The 23,197-nt window shown below is 46.4% G+C and overlaps 7 protein-coding genes across 17 annotated transcripts in view; 3 read left to right on the forward strand and 4 right to left on the reverse strand.

The window, feature by feature from the left end:
• Positions 1-250: 250 nt before the first annotated feature.
• Positions 251-1,471, reverse strand: LOC131673842 (trypsin-4-like; the record flags this gene model as incomplete). The annotated part of the gene is made up of 3 exons (XM_058952182.1): positions 251-922; positions 982-1,134; positions 1,208-1,471. Coding segments are annotated over 3 exons (576 nt in total), but the record flags the coding sequence as incomplete, so codon positions are not given.
• A 1,802-nt stretch (positions 1,472-3,273) lies between these two features.
• The window catches only part of LOC131673825 (glutamate-gated chloride channel), a 117,696-nt gene continuing 97,772 nt past the window's right edge, over positions 3,274-23,197 (forward strand). For all 11 annotated transcript variants that reach the window (XM_058952149.1, XM_058952153.1, XM_058952159.1 and 8 more), the window contains exons 1-2: positions 3,274-3,881; positions 23,109-23,169. The gene's annotated coding sequence lies outside the window, so the exon portion shown is untranslated. The remainder of the gene's footprint in view (positions 3,882-23,108; positions 23,170-23,197) is intronic.
• LOC131673843 (trypsin-1-like) lies at positions 12,236-13,913 on the reverse strand. The gene is made up of 3 exons (XM_058952183.1): positions 13,865-13,913; positions 12,745-13,073; positions 12,236-12,673 (listed from the first exon to the last, which is right to left on the reverse strand). Exons 1-3 carry the CDS (start codon positions 13,911-13,913, stop codon positions 12,242-12,244), a joined length of 810 nt encoding a protein of 269 aa, XP_058808166.1. The 3' UTR covers positions 12,236-12,241.
• LOC131673829 (trypsin-1-like) lies at positions 14,228-15,707 on the forward strand. Its single transcript, XM_058952163.1, has 2 exons — positions 14,228-14,687; positions 14,755-15,707. The coding sequence occupies exons 1-2, from the start codon at positions 14,642-14,644 to the stop codon at positions 15,504-15,506; spliced, it is 798 nt and encodes a 265-aa protein (XP_058808146.1). The 5' UTR covers positions 14,228-14,641; the 3' UTR covers positions 15,507-15,707.
• On the reverse strand, positions 16,750-18,215 carry LOC131673827 (trypsin-1-like). The gene is made up of 2 exons (XM_058952161.1): positions 18,063-18,215; positions 16,750-17,866 (listed from the first exon to the last, which is right to left on the reverse strand). The coding sequence occupies exons 1-2, from the start codon at positions 18,109-18,111 to the stop codon at positions 17,109-17,111; spliced, it is 807 nt and encodes a 268-aa protein (XP_058808144.1). The 5' UTR covers positions 18,112-18,215; the 3' UTR covers positions 16,750-17,108.
• Positions 19,601-22,002, reverse strand: LOC131673844 (trypsin-1-like). The gene is made up of 4 exons (XM_058952184.1): positions 21,998-22,002; positions 21,920-21,929; positions 21,774-21,795; positions 19,601-20,372 (listed from the first exon to the last, which is right to left on the reverse strand). The coding sequence occupies exons 1-4, from the start codon at positions 22,000-22,002 to the stop codon at positions 19,675-19,677; spliced, it is 735 nt and encodes a 244-aa protein (XP_058808167.1). The 3' UTR covers positions 19,601-19,674.
• Positions 21,673-22,888, forward strand: LOC131673828 (trypsin-1-like). Its single transcript, XM_058952162.1, has 2 exons — positions 21,673-22,046; positions 22,114-22,888. The coding sequence occupies exons 1-2, from the start codon at positions 22,001-22,003 to the stop codon at positions 22,872-22,874; spliced, it is 807 nt and encodes a 268-aa protein (XP_058808145.1). The 5' UTR covers positions 21,673-22,000; the 3' UTR covers positions 22,875-22,888.

Below are 23,197 nucleotides of genomic sequence, written 5' to 3' on the forward strand. Positions count from 1 at the left end.
TGTCTGCTTTACATAATCAAATATTTATTTGGAGCTGAAATACTGATGAAGTACGAGTGACTTATTCGAATAAACGTAAATTCTGAAAATGAGCAAAATCAGTGTTTTACAGAAATCAAGCTAAGTAGAATGAAATCGTTTGTATAACTTAAATAATATTTGGCTAATCAATGATAAAAATTTATGAAAGCGGAGCATTGAAAAATAGCACTATATAATTCTTGAAAAGCTTATTTATTAGCCTCTGCATTTCAAAGTATTACCTCAATTAATATTCTACAAAGATTGGTGAAATAAGGTGAGCTAAATTCGAGCTTCGATCGAAATCATGGTATCAATGGGAAAAGCTTTTGCTGAAAAATCGAATACTTGACGCATCCCTCTCAGGATTTACCATTTCAATGCTATCATCGGGAATAATCCAATCGCTATTCCCTGTAGCTCCGACACATCAGCGATTCTGTACGCGTTCCGTTTTTCATTTGATTGCGCCGGTAGACTTTCGGCAGGGACTCCGACTGTCTTTTCCTGGAGAGATCGGCTTCTGAAATCCAGCGGTGGTCGAATGAAGCGAATGACTAATCGACGGGGACAAGCTCCAAGCTACAACGTTTCGTCGAAGAGTTAGTCGCAAATATAACTCGACAACTATTGCAGATATGATTGTTCGAAGGAAAGCACACGCTTATCCAGCACGTCGAAGCTTCTTTCGCGAGCGAGCATAAACAATTGCTCGACAAAATTCCGAGCATTATTTTGGAAGTTATTCGGCGTGCAGTCTCGTCGTTCGTTCGATCCACTCGAGGAATTGCGTAACGTCAACGTAGACATCGGGTAATTTGCTGTATCCGCACTCGGCGCCAAACGACACTATTCCGACGAGTACGAAGTCGCGATTGACGAGAGGACCACCCGAGTCTCCCTGAAAAATCAAAGCCGGCAATTTGAAGCAGGCTTGCGTGGGCATTTCAAGCATCTTACTTGACAAGCGCCGTCCCACCCGTTGTCGGAACCGTAGCATACGTCGTCGTCGTGAATCGTGTACGAATTCCGATAGGCGTGCTTGCAATCCTTCAAATCGACCCTCGATACGTTCAACAGTTGCAGTCGCGGAGAAAGCACGGTTCCATCAGCCTGAAAGTGAGGCAGCGAGTCAGAATCCGAAGGAAAACGTCGCTTACAATCGGACAAAGGAGTGACACGATACCGCAGTGTATCCCCAACCAGCCACGGACCCATCAATCAGGTGCGTGCTCTGTTTTTCAAGTTTCGGTAACTTGACGGGCGCAGTCACGTTGGAATACTCAAAGGCCGTCTCGACGCGCAACGCGCACAAGTCGTAATCGTCGTCGCCGTCGCGATAAAGCTCGTGACGCGTCGCCTGCGTCACTCGACGGGAATCGCCACCCTCGTGCAGATTTGACGTGCCGCTTCGAACTGTCAGCTTGCCACTGCGGACGGGATCGTGGAAATTTTATCGGGAATGAATACAACTTTTACGTTCTGTTATCTACTACGAAGGCTTAATTGACGGCGTTGCGGCTGAGCGATAACGTTTGTTAAAAGTGACAATTATTCGGTTAAGAGCGAAGGACGTAATTTTGCTCTTGAACTTCGGAATTTCGCCGAATTTATTTTGTTGCATTATTCCCAGCCCGTATTTGCGAAAATACGTCTTTGCGCGACTAGGAAACATCCGATTATATTTACGCGACGCAACAGTGCGCTGCGGTTAAACACCACTCTTTGCCGATGATCACCGCGCCGCAGATGTGTTTGCCGTGGAGCCTCAACGATAACTGAAACGAGAGATTGGCGTGAACAAAGCGTCTGGAAAAATTCTTGAGAATTTCATGCGACGCTTACCATATACGGAACCAATTCGATATCGACACTCGTACCACCGATGATGCGCTTGGCCCGTTTCTGATGACTCCGACCTGCAACTGAAATCTCGACCGTTAAATCGCCACTCGCGATCGACTGATTTCCTCCTTTACCGAGAAAAAACATGCCGCAAAGATAGAGCGCGAGCTTTACACCCGGGAAACCCATGACGAACAGCAGCGCCGAGTATCGTGTCGTTGGCTTATCTAGTACAATTTAGAGACTTAAGCCCCCGCTAATTCGGCATAATTATCCGCAATAAAAATTCGACGACGAGGAAAGAAAGGAAAGAAATTAAGAAGCGATTTCTCATTGAAACACTTGTGCGACAGGAATACCATCATTGACCGAACGATCCGCGAGCGGCAAAGGGCGGCTGTTATAAAACGCAAGAGGCGAGGTCCGCGTGCCAGCTGTGCGGAATTCCGCGGATCGCGCGCATCGCAGGAACGCGAGGGCTCGGTATTATGGATCACGTCTGACAGCGCGCGAATGAGAGATCGCTCGACAATGCCGCCGCGCTGCGAATCTCTTTATTGCCGCGGCTATAATTAGTCGCGCTTTATCGACTTAGCGGGCAAGCCCCCGGTGCGAGAGTGCTCGCGAAGGCGGCGCGAAAAAAACACTGAAAAACCTGAAAGCAAAGCTATTTCGCGTGCATCGGGCGATTTCCATTTTTACGCGATGCTGCATTATTTCCATTGCGGCATTGCGGAGTATCGTCTAGTTAATTGTAATCTACTCTAACCTCTTGCCTAATGTTTTTCAAGTCAATCTTACAGTCGTCGACATCACATGGCTTTAAACGACGAACATTGATGATTGACAAACTTGCTTCTGGTCGTCGTGTTGCTTGGTTCATAATCTACCGTTCGCGCAGTCGATTAAATACTATTTACAGTTTTTTCAATCACCATTTGCGAACAAATGCGCTTTTATATCACGCAAGTTCGAGTGAAATATGCGAACGAGGCAAAAGCTCTTTGTCGTCGATTCGTCGAATAAATAGCGAGAACGTACAACGTTCAATGGATTCGGCAAGCTTCATCGAAGTTTCGCGCGGACGAGACGTAATTCCTAGATCGAAAAAAGAAGAAGTACAGGCGCGGCGTTGGAACGCATAGAGGAATGCCACGACGAGTCGACGAAGAGACGCCGAGGCCGGAACGAGACGAGAATCGCTTGCTCCGCAAGCTCGCCGGGCGCCTCGCCTAGTGCAGAGAGCTCGACGAAGGGTGGCGCGCCGCTCCCTCTCTCTCTCTCTCTCTCTCTCTCTCTCTCTCCTCCCCCGATAACCCGAGTGCTCGCGCACGTGTGCGCGCGTCTCACGCGGCAGCAGCAGCAGCAGCAGCAGCAGCAGCAGCAGCAGCAGCACAGCAGCACAGCAGCACAGCAGCAGCAGCAGCAGCGACGGCGCACGGAGGCCTCGGCAACCCCTCAGTGCGAGAGCCGCCGCGGACGCCGTCGCACCGTGTGACCGCGCCACCAGTAGCAGGCCGCGCCGCGACCAGGGCTTTCTCCGTGCGCCTTGCCTCCCTTCGCTCGCCCGGCCGTGCCGATTCGCAGCGCGAGCGCTCGTGATGCCCGAGACAGTGTCCCGCCAGCGCGACGAGGAGCACCGCCCGCGCGCGCCCGCGCTGGACTCTCCGCGCGAATGACCATTCGATTGCTCGAGCGCACCCACGCACACGCGAGGGCCAGGCGCGCGACGGGCCGCGACCGGTTGACCGCCGGTGCGCGCCACACCCGGGGCCAGCGCCGCCCGACCGAGACCCGCACCGCCCGCTCCTACGCCGCGAGCCCGGACTCGGCTTGCCTGCTCGTCTCCTCCGCGTTCGATGTGCCTGTGAACGCGACGCCAGTTCGACGTGCGCGTGTGTGCTGCCTCGTGTGTTTTTGTGTGTCATGTGATTGTCGCTCGGGGTGGTGGAACACCCGCGCCTGCCGACGACCGTACGGACGGAGGAGAGGACATTTCGGACTGCGAGCCTTTGGTGAGTGCGCGATCATCGATTTTTCAGTTCCGCTAATTGTCGCTGTCCGTTTTTTCAGGCCGAAACTCGGGGGGGAGCGCGATTTTTTCTTTTGCGCGGTCAACGGTTTCTCGCCGAGTCCCGGCGCTCCCTTTCTTTGACTTTTAGCGCGGATTTACCGTGAAACTCTTTTCGTTATATAAATAGGCACGATGCGTTATTGGCTTTTTATAGATTTATAATAAAGTTATATAACGAAGTCTTTGAAGTAGGAGATTTCGTCTTATATATAATGCTTGAATTGTCACACACACACACACACACACACACCTTGACCCCCTCCCTACTCTTTCTTAATAAATAAAGAGGGAAAATTGCTCTCGTAACGATGACGCAATGCTGCAAATGTTTGCCACCGATGAAAAAAGAGAGTGCAAACCTGCGCAGCTTGCTCGATAAACGTTCGCGTTATTCCCGCTCGAAATGCTCGTTTTTAACGAATATGAAAGCCAGTAAAAGTTTGAGCGACTGCCAGGTGTGTAGTCGGCCGACGGGCGGTTTTTTGGGCGTGCGACGCCCGTGACACCGATTACCGTAATAGCCACGCGCCGACCGTCGCCGACGTTCCCCGGGCTTGAACTTGCACCTTCTACCGCGCACGCGGGCCTCTCCGACGCTTCATTTTCGGCGGAAGGTTTTTGCGCTTCGACCTACATTCCGATCACGACATTCGATTTTCTTCCGTTCGCTGCGACCGTTCGAGGGGGGTGGGGGGGGGGCGGCAGTAACAGGCGCGTAAGAAGCGGTCGAGTCCCTAATTTTTAGGCGTGGCGCGCTCGACGAGGACGACCGTGCGCGCGAGGAGGAAGAGGCTCGCGCTTTCCACGGCGAACAAAGAGGGAAAGTCCGCGCGGTCGCGAGTCGCCCCGCGGGGTATCGATTTCGCATCCGCGCCACATCGACGGCATCGAACGCGTCGAGTGGGATTTCGCGGGAAGCTGCCGCCGCGGCTGAAAATAGGTTGAGCGCCGAGGCGCTCTACGTCATCCGGCTCTCTTTTTCGACGCCCGCAACACAAGTCGGCGGACGGAACGCGCTGCGCTCGCCTGCACGCAGCCGTCGCGCGCATGTGCGCCGCGTCGTACGCTTCGCAGGTTGCGCCGATGCATTTGACGTCGGGGCAGCTTCTGTGCGTATTTCCCTTTGGCTGGCGCGCGCGCGTTTATCGTTTCGCCGCTCTCTCGTCACACTACGGCGATCCGCGTGCGCCCGACGGCCTCTAATCGAATCTCGCGCTGCGGCGCCTTTCGAACTGAGCGCGATTAAATAAATTTTGCGAACGGTTGAAAAAACGAAAGGGGAAAGGGAAAATAGAAATGCGAACTGGGTCGACGCGTGATCTCTGGGATTCGTCAATAACTGCGCGTACTCGGCTTGAAAAGAAGTTGTGTATTCTTGAAAAAGCTAATTCGCTCGACAAAAAGAAAAAAAAGTAAAAAAGAAAAAAAGAAAGAAAAACGAGAACATCGCGGAAACGCCGCGGGCGAAAATAGCGAGCGAGCTGTACCCCCCGTCTGCAACTATTATACACCATCACCTCGCGAAGAAAAGGTCATTTCTATTCTTAGCGTACGGCACTCGTATCATTCCGCGAGAGAGCGAGTGTCTTACGTGCAACCCTCGACGGGTGATTACGATCCCGCTTGAAAAAATTTCTAGCGGTGGAATTACCGTAATTGCTCCGTGCATTCCTCTTCGTTCGCAGTGCCGCTTATTTGTGCCTCGCGAAAACGAGCGAAGCGACAAGCGCCTCGGGGACGCGTATGGTTTTGGGGATTCGTCGCGTGGTGGTGCCGCGCGCAGTGATTGGCGATGGTAGATCGATCGAGGGTTGGCGAGCAAGCTCACGCAAGTCATCGATTTTTTCCGCGCCGAGTAAACGTTTGCGCTCTTGTTTTCCAACTGATTCGGTCGCCGGCGCGGAAAACAGTGTCAAGCCGTCTCGTTTCGTTAGCTTTCCACCTCTCTCTCTCTCTCTCTCACTTTCTTTTAGTTTTACAGACTATTAGCAGGTCCGACTCTCTCGTGGGAATTCGCTCGGCCAAGATTTCCAGTTGGCTGATCGCTCTTCCGGAATCCGCACTCGCCGCGGCTACGGGGCTACGGGCCAATCAGCTAATGAGGGAAAAAGCTCGCGCGCCACTTGCGATTTATCAATTTTCTTACGCCTAATGGATCCAAGCTCGGAATTAGCAGTATTCGTAAATGCCGCAGAGTCCGACATTCGGGATAAAGGAAATGAATAGTTCAGCGTTGTGTATCCGACTATTTGTACGGAAAAGTAATTTGGAATGGTCATTAGGCAGACGGCTTTTTTCGATAATTCAACATTAACGTTGCTTGCAAACTTCGCCGTTTGTTACGTCGCTTACCGTCGGCGTGGCGCACATTTACCTTTATCTTTTGTTTTAAAAACTCGGTACTTTGTTGCGACAAGCTATAACACGCCACTTATACCGTCTTATCTATGTGAAGTGTGCGTAGGCAAATTATTTTGAGCCGAGCGTGTGGATATAACGAAGCGGGACTTCAAAGTACAACGTGTGCGAGTCATCGGAAATAACGTCACTCGTGAGCATGCGAAGATGAAAATATTTCAATCAACTTCTCCGTTGCAGCGTACGGATTTACGTAATAAAATGAATTTTAAATAAACTGAAATCGATTTTCAATACTGAAATATAATGCAAACGAGTCTTTGCGAATTCCCGGGACAGCCGTTTTGATTGTATTCTCTGCCCAAGTGTCGATTTAGTTCCCAGCAACTTAGCAAAGATTTCAAGTCAAATAAATTCTTGCCGTGAGATGAATCTCTGCCAAACGTATATTTTCTGAGAGACAAAATAGCCTAGAACACATAAACGAAAAAGCAGTAAACGCTTTTATATGCGGATAACATTGTTTTGACACAGACCTCGATAAAAATTCACGTTGAAGGTGATGCATTGCTTGTGAAATGGGAATAATAAGATAGGACTGTCATCGAATGCTGTAAAACAGCCTGTACTAACGTCGTTGCCTCGAAAGAACTCTAGCAGAGACGTACGATAAGAGGACAGCGTCCCGCGCGTACCAATTCGAGCGCGGCTACTTGGATGGAAAACATACGAATGCCAGTAGGCCAATTCCATACTCGTACGCTGCCAATTTCGCTGATTAGATACGCTCCCATTCTTCGGCTCTGCTCGTCGGCTCTCTCGCGGAATATCCAATCGCACTCGCGCGGAATTGACGCGAAGCGCGGCGGGTGAGCTTGACGCCGGGGCAGAGCGACGAATGACGCCGTCTCTTTTTTTCCGGCCTTCTCTTCCCTTCTTTTTCCCCTTTCCGTGGCCGGGGTGGACTCGACGATCGGCCGTTTCGTGGCCCGCAGGCACGACGAAGGCCGCGCGCCGCCGACACGTGAAATCGTACCCACCGCAGAAATAATCCCAGGCAGAGGTGCCATTGAAGCGACTCAATCCAACGCAATGAATTAACCTGAAACTCCGCCGCCTCACGAGTTTCATTATTTTCATCCGCCAAGGTGGACAGACAATGCCTCTCGGCGCTGAATTCAGGGCGTTTATTAATTGCGCTTCTGTGGCTCGACGTGCCATCGATGTTCAAAGTTGTATTTATACCGACGACAAATTTAAACGAGTCTCACATTTTCGTCCGTTTCCAGTTTTACCAGCGCGCTATTCAATGTCGTGTAATTGAAATGGTTGAAATTTGATTGAAAGCGATGGTTGCTCAGGGAAAACAGAATGACATCGATCGTAGTGTCCTCGTCGCTTATTGACGTTCATTATAGTCATTTACTTGTTGAGCAGATGAATAAAAACCGAATGATGAATGAAAAATTCAGACACAGAAAAGGATGGATTTCGTATAGATGATTTTTATTGTCCACGCATTCCTTAGACTCGTGCACGTATTTTGACAATGATCAAATCTGGTACTCGAGAAAATCTCTACCAAAGGTTCCTCGAGTGATCTCATTGCAAAACTCTGGTAATCGTTCGCCCGGCAATCTCCAGCCTCGCTTCAAAGATTATGCATATCAAATCAATCAACGATCTTCGGTAACGAATTTCGTATAGTTCACGCACATCGTGCCGTTCCATAATCTTTAGTAACGTGTTATCTCGTTTTCCTTCGGCACACAGCAGTTTTGATAGACAGAGCAATCTTTTGGAACGCTCTCCCATTTTTGGTCGTGCTATTTGGAAACGTATCTGGATTTGCCTCGTCGAGGAGAATTGTGCATACCGGTAACCTTCGGTTATTGTACCATTCGTCATTTTTGCCTCGTATGGTCAGATACCAGGAACTCTCGACTCATTCGCGTATAATACCTTGACTACATCTGTCTTTTTATTGGCACGCTCCACCAACGAACACCTTGTGGAACGCGGATTGGCCTGAAAGAGAGAAACCTTGCGATCGGCGATTTCTTTATTCACTTTGGTCGGTCAGACCCAAGTTAATCGATGCAATGTCAGCCTGACTTTTGTAGGATGGATCGCAAGCTGATTGTACCTGCCGAACTGAACGATGGCACGACGTTGTTTGAACTTAGTCACCAGTCGCATTGGAATAGAAACGTCTATAGGTGGCATCCAAGATTCTAGGGTCACGCTGACAATCAGGAGGAACACGAGGAAGATTCGAATGGACAACAGCGGTACCATCGTAAATCTGAATCGAAGCACTGAGATATACAGACTTGACGAGCGTAGCTTTGAAGTGCTGAGCATATAGATAGTTACTCGTAGCAATTGAAAGTCAATGATGTAAGTTATTTGCAAAGCCGACCGCGCCGTGAACTCACGATTTGTTGATATCGCGTATTTTGTTGGCTCTGAAAGCCATTGCACAAGCGATCGGCGCGATGATCGCGCAATAGACACGTCCAATAATATTGCGGAGCGTTCGTATCTCGCGGCGGGGAAACAATCAGCTCTCCGCGTTCGACGACGAGCCTCGACGGCATGTGCAGCACGCCTGGAGCGGCGACGCGCAGAGCAGCACGTAAGAGCGCTCGCGTGTGCAATCGCTCGCCGCGCTCGAATTAGCGTCCGCCGGCGTTCCGATGGGATTTGACCGTCGCTCTTCTCGGCACTTCGCCTCTTTTCGTCCTCGACACCCGGCGTTAATCGTTCAATAATAGCGATGTTGTTATTGAAAAAAAATAAAAAAAACTTTGCCTGCGTCTCTTTGTTTTTCAACAGCTAAATAAACCATCGTTACGCAATAATGGGATGAGATAATGTTTATATTCGAAACTAACGCGTCCTGGCATATGGATTCTCGAACGTAATCCTCACTCGTGACGCGATTTCTCTGTATTTTTCCACCCTTTACGTAACATCGCACTCCAGCGTCGAAGAGAAAAGGAGGGTAGGAGAGAGTAAAAAAGAAGAAGAGAAGACAGGAGGATCCTTCACGGCGTTCTTTTAAATCTCCGCCGAGGAGATTCACGATCTCGAGCGATCGGGCGAAGGGTCGTTCGAGAGAGAGAGAGAGAGAGAGAGAGAGAGAGAGAGAGAGAGAGCTTTCTCGGAATTCCCGGCAGCGACTGATCAAAAGCGAGAGAGACAAATCGATCGACCTCGCTCTTTCCGATCGTTAATTCTCCTGCACCTGTCGCCTTGCCGGGCTAAAAATAAACCGTGCGTTCCCACGTCCTCGTTCGGCCGCGCGTTTTCACTCGCGCTCCCTTTCCCCGTCGACACCCTCGCGCGTAAAAAGAAAATAGACCGCACGCGCGTCGAAACGATTTAATAGTTTTCAAGGTGAGCGCGCTATAGAGCCGCGTAATCGCGTAGTCGACGGCTGGCGGCGAACGCACGCGTCGGGAATGAAACGCGATGCTCGCTGGTCGATAACGGGACGCCAGTTATCATCGATTTCTACCTGCCGCTGTTTCTGTTTTTTTTTTCTTTTCTTTTTTTTTTCACCTCCATTCGAGTTGCTCTACGCCTACTTTTCTTTTGTGTTTTGTTTGCTTGTTTTTTCAATACATTGGTTGTCCTAGCGGCTATTCCGTTCACTTTCCCATTGATTTTGGTATCAGCAATTTTTCGCATTCACTCGCGTTTATCGCGAATGCCGAGGTGCGTCGTAATTCTTTCAATGAATAAAACATATATTTTATTTTATTTTCGTACCGTTGCCCTTTAACGAGTGTTTGACGTTTTTTGCGTTTCACTCGAGTCGCATTTCGAATTGTCGTTACACTTTTCTAAAGCATATTTCGCTACGTTAAAGTTTCGAAGCCAGATTTTCACCCCTGATATTTCGCTAAACGGCCTTCTCGCGGATATCATCAAAATTATTCACTTCGTGTGTGCGAGATTTATTATTCGTGCTTCAGCAGTCGGGTTTACTTCCGCGGCATAAATATCGAGCTCGGCACTAATTTTCAAAGCGTCAGGGTGTTGAATTCGTTCTTTATTTGTTTGTTTATTTTACTTTTCGCCAATTAGAAAACTCCAAGTTTCGGTTACGTCCAACGATCCACACGCAACGGGCGACCAAATTCTCGCGTAATTTTCCGAAACGCTCGTGTCACGCGAGCACGTACGCGTTTGCTAAGTAAAAGATCGAGCGAAAGAAAAAAAAAAACTGTCGAAAGCACGTGGTGAAAAGAGAATAGAAGAAGAAAAGAAAAAAAAACGCATAATCGTCATTGACACAGTAACCCAAGTGCATTACCGAGGAAAGCTCGATCAATCGTGATCGCGTGGCAAGGCTGTACGGCATTACATGCATAGAAGCTCACGCGCTGCTACGTACGTGTGTGTGTGTGCCCGCGATATATGCATATATATCATAGATCGCGCGCACGTGTGCGAATGTACGGAAAGGTCAACTGCCTGCGCGGAAGCGATCCTCGATGCCGAGCTCGCCTTATACGCGAAGGCTGCGCGCTTCCGCGATTACGCAGGAAGAAGCTGTACCAGTGCCCCCATCGGCAGCTACCGACTCGCCGGCGCCCGATTGCTCTCTGTCGTGCGATACGCTAATCCGACGCGCACTCTCGCCAATACGACGAGAGCGAACTCCTTGCGCTCGGCAATTCGGCACTTTGCGCGCTCGCCGCGCAACGAGTTGCGCCTTTTACGCGCGCCGCAGTGAAATCGCGAGCTTACGCGGGGCGCACGGTCGGCTGAAGACGCCCCGAATAAATAACGAACGCGTCGAGCTTGTCGATCAGGAGAAGAACCGCCAGGACTTGTCACCGGAACGCTCGAAGGCAATTCTATCGTTCATCGATGGAGACGCGGTGGCAAGCCAACAACTTTTTCTTGGCACGCGAGTGATTGACTGGTCGACGGGAAAGCGAGAGAGAAGCGGAGGCTCGGTCGCGAGACGACTTTCGGCAAAGGCGAAGTGTCGGCCATTCTCGCGAACTCGATCGTCGAATTTCACTTCCGCGCGCTGAACGCGACAAATCTCGCGGTCTCGGCCGACAATTGAGAGGAAGACACAGAGACCGCAACGAGAGTGGAGCGGACGGTAATCGATACGCGAAGCACCGCGGGAAAAAGTTGCGCGCGGAAAATCTTCGTCTCGTCGTATCCCTCTTCCGCCGCGTCGTTTGGCTCTCAGCGTGTGCCTCGTCTCCTACGAGCTTATCCGCTCTCGGGTTCCGGCCCAATTTCACGCGGCAAGGGACTAAACGCAACTCAATCGGACGTGTCGATTGAATTCTTCGGCGCATGGATTCTCGGGCTCCGTCCGTCTCGCCGACGAACAATGGAGTGCCTCGGCGCGGGACAAAGGGCAAGGTGCCGACCTCTCGTTTACGACTCGTCGGAGCAGAATTGCGCCCCCCCCCCCCCGCACTCTTCATTTGGGAAGCGACGTTGACGCGCAAATGCGCTTTTTCCGGAAACCTTGCTGTAAGCGGTCTTTTCTCGGATCTAGATTCGATTGCTCGCCTCGTGGTTCTTTTCGAGCATTTTCGTTGCCGAAGAGAGTTGCTCGCGATGACAACCAAATCGATAATGCCACCAGAGGGAGGGTTGGGTTTAGTCGAGCTATCCTTGTATAGCTATTCGGATTTGTGGCAGCCAGCGAGACAAGTTCTATTTGATTTAAATTGCACAGACCAAAACTTGTCTGTTGCGACTTATCGATCGTGAAAATGCTTGGGGATTCCTATTGTCCTTTATTTATTTGATATAATGCATAATTATAAAGGTTTATACTGGATGCTGCCTGTCGACGTAAATGCAAAATATAACACACTTTCGAAATAACATTCATTCGTATTCGTATTAAAACAACCAACGAAAGATTCATCGATACACGCTGCGGCTAAACTTGCTTTAAATCAAACTATCGAGTCTTCCAATTTTCGACTCGATCCAGTCCCTGTACCGAGCAACTTCGGTATAAACTCCCGGGTAACCTTGCTTGGCGCAACCATTGCCCCAGCTCACGATGCCAGCTTGTCTGCCGCCAATAACCAACGGGCCACCGGAATCGCCTTGGCAAGCGTCCCTGCTGCTCTCACCGTAATAAGCAGCGCAGATCTGACCCTCGGGTAAACCACCGAAGGTCTTGTAAGCTTCCCGACAGACGTTCACGTCGATCAATGGAATCGTAGCTGCTCGCAATGCTTGAGATACGCGGCCAAATTCGCTCAGCAGACTTCCCCAGCCTGTGATGGTGGCCGGCGAGCCAACGCTCGACGTCTCGTTGGCCGAGAACAGGGCTATCGGCTTGCGCGAGCCGTCGATGCTAAATGGTCCACACACCTGCGTCCAATCGCGTGATTAATTAGAATCGCTTATCTTTCGACGCTCGTTCGGCACAAAGAAGTAACTACCTCGAAAACGGCGATGTCGTTGCTCGGAACGCCGCGCTCGTCGACTTCGTACTGCTCGTGCTCGAACCACCTGACGACTCGGTGAACGCTGCCGCCGAGGCTTCGATTGGCAGTGCCGGCGCGCACGTGCACCCATTCGGCGGGATACACGAGACAATGGGCAGCCGTGAGCACGTGACGCTTCGATATTATACTGCCACCGCAGAATCCTTGGCCACGTGCTTCCAGCAGCACTTGGTGGGGATAGCGCTCGATCGGTGCCTCGCGACCACCCACTAGGCGACCTTGCGGGGTTGCTGGGCTTAGTCTGTGGGCGATGTGAGGTTCGGCTGCAAATTTCAATGTTCCGCTGTTCGATAAACTTGTTGATCTCGCGCGCTGACCGCAATGCAAAAAGAAACGCTTCTAATGAAAATAAAGTTCTTAACCTAAGCACGACCTTTCCTACTGCAATATAAGAACATTCCTTCGATGCAACTTTTTAATTTAAGGCTTTTCGAAGAAATTCAGAACTTGGTTTCGTCGTGCAAAGTACAAATTAAAAGTATTTTCACAGGAGTGCATCACCGTTAAACGTGCCGAAGAAAGTTTCGTTCAGCGTAAGAAAAGCTTTAAGCTATTTACGTTGGCTAGATGTACGCGGCGATGCTGCTTCTCCAGAGTTCGCGCTCGCAGGTTTCCGGGCGCGAGAACATCTTTACGCCAGAAATGGCTACATCCATCAAGGAAGAAATGCGGCTGAAATATCCCAACTGCTTTTTCATCGATCTTTCTTTCGCCAATCTCGTTCCTTGGCAGTGTGAGCCACCAACGCACGCGATACGGTGAAGTCCATCGAGGACCGGTTACCTCCGCTGTCTCGCCGACGGAAAAATGAAACGTAATTCCATTTGCGTTCTCGGCAGGATAGCATAGCAAGGCCAAAGCCACGTACGACCGCTCCAGCCCGAAAAGCCCTCGAAGCGAAAGCGCGCCAAAGTGCATTCTAATAACCGTGTTCAAAAAGCAGCCACGCCGCCGCATCTCGTTGGCACAATGGGATGGCGCGTGAGTTGGAATGCAATGCAAAGAGGCGGATAATACCCCATTCACTTCGAAAAGAGACGAGAACGAGACGTACCTGCCACAATGGCGAGCGAGATAAGCGTCACCGACAACAGCCGTTGCATTGCCACTGCACGAAAAAAAGCACTGATCCCCGCGGTTCATCCCCCGCGGCCTCTTATAATCCGGCTTTTATCGCTCTCGCGGCGTCACCTGAAAATTCGGCCGAGCGATAAAAAAAACTCACGCGTGCGCTGACACTTCGAGCGCTGCGCCACGCCGGAATCGTCGCTTTCTCTTGCTTCTAGGCTCGATGAGTTGTATTTTTGTCGGCCGTTATCGTTGCATCGACGGGAAAGTTTTTAGGTCGTTGCGCCAGACGACCGATAACAATGATTTCGTGTTGACATTTCTGTCCGGTTATTCATCCGTCCTCGAGTTTTCGTATGCTCTCGGAACAATCGACAGCAGTATGCTGCTGAAGAAACGGGGACCAGCTCGCGAGAGATCGCCTCGCCAAAAGTCAATAGCTGAAAAGGGACTTGTCAGCGAGCGAGCATTTTTCCCCCGGAAGCTCACTCAGACGCGCGACTGGTTTACCTACGTAGAAGTCGCCAAGGCGCTAGCCTCGCGCAGTTTCTCCTTTCATTATCTTTTCCGCAAAACTTCACTACACATCTTCCGGAGATTATATAGCCTCGATGCTTTATCGTGCACTATGGCGAGCGACGAACTCGCGAGGCTTGCGCAACGACGACTTATCGTTGCTAATGATCTATGCCGCTTTTTTCATATAAATTTCGCAGCCTTTTCACAGTTATAAGTAGTTGCTCTCGACAAAACTCCAGTCAAGATGTATCGAGTCGCCGTTAGCTGCGTCCTCTTGGCATTGGTCAATGGTAAGGCGTCGTTTGGAACATTTAACGGGAAAGCAGACGATTGTAAAAAAAGGAATGGCCATTTCAGGGAAGCCTTGGCATCGGCGCGCGGAACGGCCGACTGCCGAATTGTACACGCCCCACGGTCGCATAATCGGCGGCAAACCGACAACGATCGAAACTCATCCCTGGCAAGTGTCGCTTCAAGCCTACGGTTTCCACTTCTGCGGTGCCAGTATCGTCGCCGACCAATGGATTTTGACGGCTGGCCACTGTGCCGGATACTCGCCCGATCTGACGACCGTGCGCGTCGGTAGCTCGGTGATGGAAGAGGGTGGCGCGGTACACGCGTTGGAAAGAGTGATTCGCCACGAAAACTTTACGAAAAGCGCGAAAGGCATTCCCCACCACGACATCGCACTTATGAAACTCAAGACCAAGATCGACTTTAACGAGCGAACCCAACCCGTGGCACTGTTCGAGCAGAACGAGAAATGTGACGTCGGCACGATAGCTACGATTTCTGGATGGGGCACTACCATCGAGAATGGCGATATGCCGGAAGTGTTGCACACCGTAGACGTGCCGATCGTTAGTAAATCTGCGTGCAACGAAGCATACGAAAGCTGGGGTGGAATTCCCGTAGGGCAAATTTGTGCTGCTTACCCGCAAGGGGGAAAGGACACTTGCCAAGGTGACTCTGGTGGACCTTTAGTCATCGATGGTCGTCAGGCTGGTATTGTCAGCTGGGGTAACGGTTGTGCTAGAAAGGGTTACCCTGGTGCTTACACCGAAGTCGCTTACTATCGCGACTGGATTAGCGAGAAGTCGGGCATCTAATTTTTTGTAAAATTTTGCGATGTGAAATAAACAAAATCATGCGCAATATTACGAAACCAACGTTCTTGTGTACTTTCTCTTACTGATTTATGAAAGTCTACATAGTTTGCGAAGATGACTCGCATTTCGTAATATTCTGATCGATAATATATATCAATTCATCTTGCAATGAAAAGGTAATCGACCGATTAAAATTTAAAAATTGACCCCGGCCCACCAGATTTTATCAGGGATTTTAACAGAGACACGCTTGAACAACTGGAGATTTAAGCAATTGATTACCTTAAAATCAAGCAGAATCGGGTATAAAAACCACTGGACTGTCGATTTTTGGCAAAAGCTCCAAGTCGCTACAATGCCAGCATGACGTTACAACTAATTACTTTAGTACTTGTGCTTGCTATGGAAACATATAAGAATGTTAAAGATGTAGTTAGTTAAATTTTTTGCTAAAAATAAACAATTTAAAAATTTTCTTTTAAAATGAAAAATAATTTATTACATTTTCACTTGCATTGCAACTTCATTTTCAACCTAGAAATACAGTAAATAAAATTTAGAAAAAAACAAATTTAAAGGGAATTCCGTGCCAAGCTGCTGTCCTTGGTATATGGTAGGTATCAATTCATTCACTCTTCAAGGTTATATAATAGGTGGTCGGGAAACATCGATCGAACACCTTTGGTAAGTGTTTGTGTAGTCACTGTGTTTCCACTTATGCGGCGGTAACATCATCTCTAATGACATCATTCTCGCCGCTGGCTATTGTACTTAGAATTATCGTCTTGGATACATTAAGAGTTGGTAGCTCCAAACTACAAGTGAAGGCACCTTGTAAGACGTCGTCGTGGTGATGTGCCACGAACACTTCAAAATCAACATGTTTGGCACCTCCAAAAACGATATTACGTTGAAAAGACCGTTCAACTAGTACGATTGATTGCCCAAAGTTAAGAAGCTCAAGAAGACGCGATGGCAACTTCACCAAAGTCGTGTGCGGCAAAGCATGTCAATGTTGAGATGGTATTTCCGGGGGTCTAATCTGCTCCGTTTATCGGTAAGGAGAATAGGACCCTCTAAGGCAACTCTGATGATCCTGTTGTCATCACTGATCACCAAGCCGGTATTATCTTATGGGGTTAATGAACGTACCAGGAAAGGATACCCGGATGTTTACACTGGAATTGCTGTTGTTCACGATTGAATTGTTAAGGATGCTAATTTATAATTGATATGATAATGTGAAATAATTTTCTAGATAGAAATTTTATAAACATTTTATTTAATAAGAAAGTTAGTCTCAAAAGTAGTAACACTGCCTTGTGGACGAGAATCCGTCGAAAATAAAATAAATTTTAATTCTGCTATTAGCTGTTGGAGATAATGCTGATGATTTCATCACGGAGATATCAATCAATCGATCAAGATTATCTTTTTCAGTTCCAAGGTTAATCTTCACGTTTGCATATATAGTAAATCTATATTAACGAACTTCTTATTTCATTAATTTTATATGAAATAATCACAGATAAAAACGGATGCAAGAATTCGTGGAAACATTTTTTATTAAACGTAATTCCATGAACTTGAGGAAAAATATACCTAGACTCCAGTATTTTTCGAAATCCATTTTCGGAAATAAGCAATTTCCGTGTAAACTCCAGGATATCCCTTCCTGGCGCATCCATTTCCCCAACTGACAATACCAGCTTGTCGACCATCGACAACCATAGGACCGCCAGAATCACCTTGACAAGTATCCTTTCCACCTTGTGGATAAGCAGCGCATATTTGCCCATGGGATAATCCACCTTGAAATTCGTAAGCTTTGTGGCAAACCTTTTTGTCGACGATCGGCACATGTGCGATGTGAAGTATTTCTGGTGAACTTCCACCTTCGGTTAATGCACCCCAACCGGAAATTGTAGCTAAGACACCATTTGGTGCGTTCTCATTGCTATTAAATAAGTCTACAGGTTGACTGCCTTGGCCAAGTACTATGCACGTGCGAAGTTTTAATACCGCCACGTCGTTGACGCTCACACCGAGTTCGTTTATGCTATAATCCTCGTGACGGATTATTTGGTCGACTCGGTGCACCGCGCCGTCTTTGTGCTTTATCGAACTATTTACTCGGACACTAAGCCATCCTGATAGGTAACTCGCGCAATGGCCAGCTGTTAGGATGAAATTTTGGGAGACGATACTACCGCCACACATGTGAAAGCCTAACATTTGGATTGATACTTGCCATGGATGCTCTTCAATCGATGTTGGTGTGCCTCCGACTATACGACCATGTGGAATGAATAGGCTGGGCTTCAATAGTTCGACTATAGAAATCCATGAAATGATGTCCCCTAAAAGTTTTAATAATAAACACATCAATTCTGAAACCATGCAAGTGAATATCATTTTGATAAAAATAATACTTATTAGAGATAATTGAATAGAATAACGAGTTTCCCGTCAAAATGAAAATTTATTATTTTCATATTTTTTACGCAAATACAAAAAATATGTATATCGATGAAATTCCATGTAATATCCGCTTACCTAAAATCATAACAGGGCAGAGCACCATTAAGATGATGTAAAGCGTCATTGTTTCTTTGATTGATGATTTAAAATGCTAGTTAAATCTTAGAGCGATGCTGCGTTTTATATAAAAAATACGAACGCGAGAATAGGTATATAATCTAGTTCAGCTAATTCATCGTTTGCTCTAACGTGACAAACTAATGCTTTAATCGAGTTAACCAGCGATAATCTTTCTTGGGAACTTGAAAATGCGTGTACAAGCCAGATCGATATCAGTTTGCTAATCTACTTATTTATGTTACTTTGCAAATAATTCACTTTTTTGTTCTTTTTTAATTGATCCTTGAGAGTTGTTTTTAAGAGAATGACACTCTGCCGAAGGTCCCATTTTATCAGTATCGCTTGTCTCTAACACCGCTGGCTGTTGAAGATACTTTTGAACGCTGTTTTGTCTCTTATTTCCTCGAATGTAGAATTGTCGTGAGGTACATTTATACTTTATAGATTAAACTATATTTTACAATTGATTTTATAGACAAATTCTGTAATTGTACAGCTATCAAAGATGATTTGGTCGCATCGTTTAATTTTCATTTATTGAAGACTGTGAATACTTCTCTCAGTACAGCTTTCTTTAAAAAAGAAAAAAAATACTAACTTGAAAACATCAATGACAAAAGGACCAGTGGAATCATCATTACCCCTTATTTACTAATTGGATTGACAGGCAAACTTTGTATATTTCAATATAATTTTTTTAGTAATAATGTTAACATTGTTAACTATGAGACTAATCAGTAAATCATAATGTTCTGTTTCAACCGAATCAGTAGTAGTTACCAATTAACCAGGTTGGGCGAATTATCGGCATATTATTTACTTGCGATCGACAAAAAAATTAAGCAACGAAAATGGTTAATTTTTAACTTTTACAAAGAGCAACATCTGTAACTTCGTGTAAAAGAAACTCTCGTTTTAGACAAACTGCCACTAACGATATCGATTTTACATTATATTTATATACATAGGCAGTCTAGCAGATTGAGATTGATGCCGTCACTATACCATTGAATCGATAATTGTGGAAAGTTGAAGAAGTAGCACGGAACTGACTATAAAAAATGATCATGGAAATCAGGTTTTATTAAATTTCAGACCACATATAAATTGAATCAATATCTTATCAGTGCTACTGTAAAACTGGAAGTAACTGTAATGACAACACCAAACATAAAATTTTTATGGCATTGGTCAATTCCTATTTGTCAAAAAGTCGAAAACTTTTTCCAAATTTATATTTTTTCAATTAGTTGAATAAAAGCTTGTCGTTAGTAAAATGCGATCGGATATATGGTTTTATTGACTTAAGGTTAACATTCAGACTAGGTAACTAACTAAATGATTTGCTCTATATATCGATATATATAATTTTTTAGATAAGATTTTTATTTTTGTAACATCATAATTTTTTATAATATTATACTCCATATAAATAGAATTCACGCATGCTACTTAATGAGAAAGGAAAAAGTTATTTAAAAATTGGAAAATATATTTATAATTGATTTCATATTATTATTTCAAGTATATAGAGTAAGACATTCAATAAAAAGGCGTAAATAATTAACTAAACATCGGCATGTTTGGTAATCCAGTCGCGGACAGCAGCGATTTCAGTGTAGACACCTGGATAACCCTTCCTGGCACATCCATTACCCCACGAGACAATGCCAGCTTGGCGACCAGCAATGACAAGAGGACCGCCAGAGTCACCTTGGCAGGTATCCTTTCCTCCTTGCGGATAAGCAGCGCAGATTTGACCTTCGGGAATACCACCCCAATTTTGATATGCTCGACCACACACGGTTTTAGTGACGATGGGGACGTCGACGGTACGAAGTGACGCGGGAGCATTGCCACCTTCTACTGTTGCACCCCAGCCTGAGATGGTAGCAAGGGAACCTTCAATCGCTTCCTCAGCCAAATCGAAGAGTGGAATGGGTTGGGTGGTTTTTCCAAGCGTAACGGGCGTTTTGAGTTTTAAGATAGCAACGTCGTTCTCGGGGATACCAAACATGTTGATCTTGAAGTTTTCGTGACGGACAATCTCGTCAACTTGGAGCAGTGCACCACCTTCGGCAGTCCTGGAGCTACCAACTCTCACAGTCATCATCTTGGCGGGGTAACTCTGAGTGCAGTGTCCGGCAGTGAGAATGACCTTCTCCGAAATGATACTACCGCCGCAGAAATGGAATCCGTAGGCCTGCAGCGACACCTGCCAGGGGTGCTCCTCGATCGACGTTTCCCGACCGCCCACTATGCGGCCTTGGGGCGATACCGGATTCAAGCCATTGATAGTCCGGCGGGGAATAATGGGATCCCCTATATTGATTCATTCAAACTTTTATATAGTATATTTTTTGTGACTTGTAAATATTATTATGATTATTCACTCACCAGCGACTAGGGCAAATCCAAAAGTAAGAATGACGAGTCGATACATATTGTCTATACTAGACTCCGGACGACTAGATATTACTTGGAGTTGTGCCGAATTATTTATACGATGCGCAGCTCTGAATAGCTGATAAGCCAGAGCCGACTTGCAAATGATTTTGGGAGAATTTCATGTCTGCTGGAGAGTACGATAAGAAAATAAGGTTCATATATGAGTGAATTCGTAGGGCGAATTTTCGTACGGAATTATATATTCAAGATTTGATCGATTATCAGCCTATTTTTAATTGATTGTAAATAAATAATCACCTTATCATTATACGCGGATTATTAACTGATAGTCAATCATCTCCTAATATTAAAAAAAAATGCCTACTATACTCATTGATATAAATTATTTATGTATTTGTTTATTTATTTATGACAACGAATTGTCACGAATATTAGCTTAAATTGTAAATAAATCAAGGTTTCATTACTATATCGTTTAATAATCATCTTCACGGTGATCAATTTTACACAAATTTCATTTTATTCAAGTGCTTATTGGATAACAATCAAAATTCCTTTCATTAATCCGTTCAGAGTATTAGAAATCCAGAGTACTTAATTATTTTGAATGTCATTATAATGCTCATATAAATAAACCTAGAAATATGTCACTTCAAAGCGCACATGCGAATCATCGGCATATTTGAATTATCATCCCATCAACGTCAATTCACTGTCATTACTGCATAAATTAATTGGCTTTTCATGCGAGAGTATTGGAATACTCAACACATCGATCAAGCACGGTTAAATTAGAATATACATAATTCAACAAATAAATCATCAGGACGTCACCCATAAAACCACGTATTATTCTAACGCTGTCACATATAAACTCGGCGCGCATTAGTTTGCATCTTGCGACTCATCGATCCGCAGTCCTGGAGAGAGAGAGAGAGAGAGAGAGAGAGAGAGAGAGAGAGAGAGAGAGAGAGAGAGAGAGAGAGAGTCGTCTGACGGATAGTAGTAATGTTTCCTACGATTTACGACGACGTCGCGGGAAACCAGTGCCTTCGCGTTATCTCTTTGTGAAGGGGGCGAACGCTACAGCAATTGTAATATTCGTCGTGTGACGATGAAAATCTAGAAATTATGCTGTTTTATGGTGATTAGAGGCGATATTACGTACCATGTTTGTCATGGAATAAAATAGCTTATGTAAAAACTCAAAGTTATTTCACGAGTAGGATTTGGCAGAGATAACCGTATGATCAATCTTCGGTGGTTTATTTGAATAACCCTATAGCCATTGAAATTTTCGGCAGTAAGTTTGCGAGTCATTTCGTTATCGAGTGCTGCTCTTCGCTGCGAATGGATTAATGGATTATAGATTTCGAGTGCTGAGCTTATCTTTGGCTTGAAACTTGCGATCGACTTCGTATATAAACCGATGCGGTTTTCGGTAATGCAGTGAACCCAGCTTCACCAGTCAATCTCTTAGCAACATGTTGCCATTTCTGTTAACGGTGCTTCTGCTAGCTTCGACTAATGGTACGTATTATTACATGCTTTTTCGCATTTAAATACACTTCAATCTCGTCTTGATTATATGCTGCAGGTGACCGTCTTGTGAAACCGAGTGTCCCATGCTTAGTAGGAATAAACCCTTTCACACCTCAGGGCCGCATAGTGGGCGGTCGGGAAACGTCGATCGAGGAGCACCCCTGGCAGGTGTCGCTGCAGGCCTACGGATTCCATTTCTGCGGCGGTAGTATCATTTCGGAGAAGGTCATTCTCACTGCCGGACACTGCACTCAGAGTTACCCCGCCAAGATGATGACTGTGAGAGTTGGTAGCTCCAGGACTGCCGAAGGTGGTGCACTGCTCCAAGTTGACGAGATTGTCCGTCACGAAAACTTCAAGATCAACATGTTTGGTATCCCCGAGAACGACGTTGCTATCTTAAAACTCAAAACGCCCGTTACGCTTGGAAAAACCACCCAACCCATTCCACTCTTCGATTTGGCTGAGGAAGCGATTGAAGGTTCCCTTGCTACCATCTCAGGCTGGGGTGCAACAGTAGAAGGTGGCAATGCTCCCGCGTCACTTCGTACCGTCGACGTCCCCATCGTCACTAAAACCGTGTGTGGTCGAGCATATCAAAATTGGGGTGGTATTCCCGAAGGTCAAATCTGCGCTGCTTATCCGCAAGGAGGAAAGGATACCTGCCAAGGTGACTCTGGCGGTCCTCTTGTCATTGCTGGTCGCCAAGCTGGCATTGTCTCGTGGGGTAATGGATGTGCCAGGAAGGGTTATCCAGGTGTCTACACTGAAATCGCTGCTATGCGTGATTGGATCGCTAAACATGCTGCTGTATAATTTGATAATATGGATATGTAATTTGGGTTTTTGTATGAAAGTATAAATAAAAAATATTTAAATAAAAATTCTAGAACTTATTTGTTATGTCTACTTTCATTTTTGTTTCTTAATAACGAATTGATCGTATCTTCTAATTTTCCTTATAGTATTTGAATTAAAATAGTGTCGTCTGCACGTCAAAGTTTCAAATGATTTAATTTTTAAATGGTATTGTTTTCTTTTAATTTGCAGATTGAATATTGGATCCTGTCTTATACCTTCAGCTACGTAAAAAATTGAACGTCGATGAAAGGTAAGTTTTTGATACAAATATAAGGTCT

Source organism: Phymastichus coffea, unplaced genomic scaffold, assembly GCF_024137745.1.
Source record: "Phymastichus coffea isolate CEN01 unplaced genomic scaffold, Cenicafe_Pcof_1.1 PCOF00200, whole genome shotgun sequence".
In the NCBI taxonomy this organism is placed as follows: domain Eukaryota; kingdom Metazoa; phylum Arthropoda; class Insecta; order Hymenoptera; family Eulophidae; genus Phymastichus; species Phymastichus coffea.

Coding starts and splice junctions, on each gene's coding strand:
- LOC131673829 (XM_058952163.1), top strand. CDS start 14,642: ATGTATCGAGTCGCCGTTAGCTGCGTCCTCTTGGCATTGGTCAATG. Junction 14,688..14,754: donor CCTCTTGGCATTGGTCAATG/GTAAGGCGTCGT, acceptor TGGCCATTTCAG/GGAAGCCTTGGCATCGGCGC.
- LOC131673844 (XM_058952184.1), bottom strand. Junction 20,373..21,773: donor TTATTCAAATAAACCACCGA/AGATTGATCATA, acceptor TATCGCCCCAAG/GCCGCATAGTGGGCGGTCGG.
- LOC131673827 (XM_058952161.1), bottom strand. CDS start 18,111: ATGACGCTTTACATCATCTTAATGGTGCTCTGCCCTGTTATGATTTTA. Junction 17,867..18,062: donor CTGCCCTGTTATGATTTTAG/GTAAGCGGATAT, acceptor TAAAACTTTTAG/GGGACATCATTTCATGGATT.
- LOC131673843 (XM_058952183.1), bottom strand. CDS start 13,913: ATGCAACGGCTGTTGTCGGTGACGCTTATCTCGCTCGCCATTGTGGCA. Junction 13,074..13,864: donor CTCGCTCGCCATTGTGGCAG/GTACGTCTCGTT, acceptor TGAAATTTGCAG/CCGAACCTCACATCGCCCAC. Junction 12,674..12,744: donor ACGACATCGCCGTTTTCGAG/GTAGTTACTTCT, acceptor GATTGGACGCAG/GTGTGTGGACCATTTAGCAT.
- LOC131673828 (XM_058952162.1), top strand. CDS start 22,001: ATGTTGCCATTTCTGTTAACGGTGCTTCTGCTAGCTTCGACTAATG. Junction 22,047..22,113: donor TCTGCTAGCTTCGACTAATG/GTACGTATTATT, acceptor TATATGCTGCAG/GTGACCGTCTTGTGAAACCG.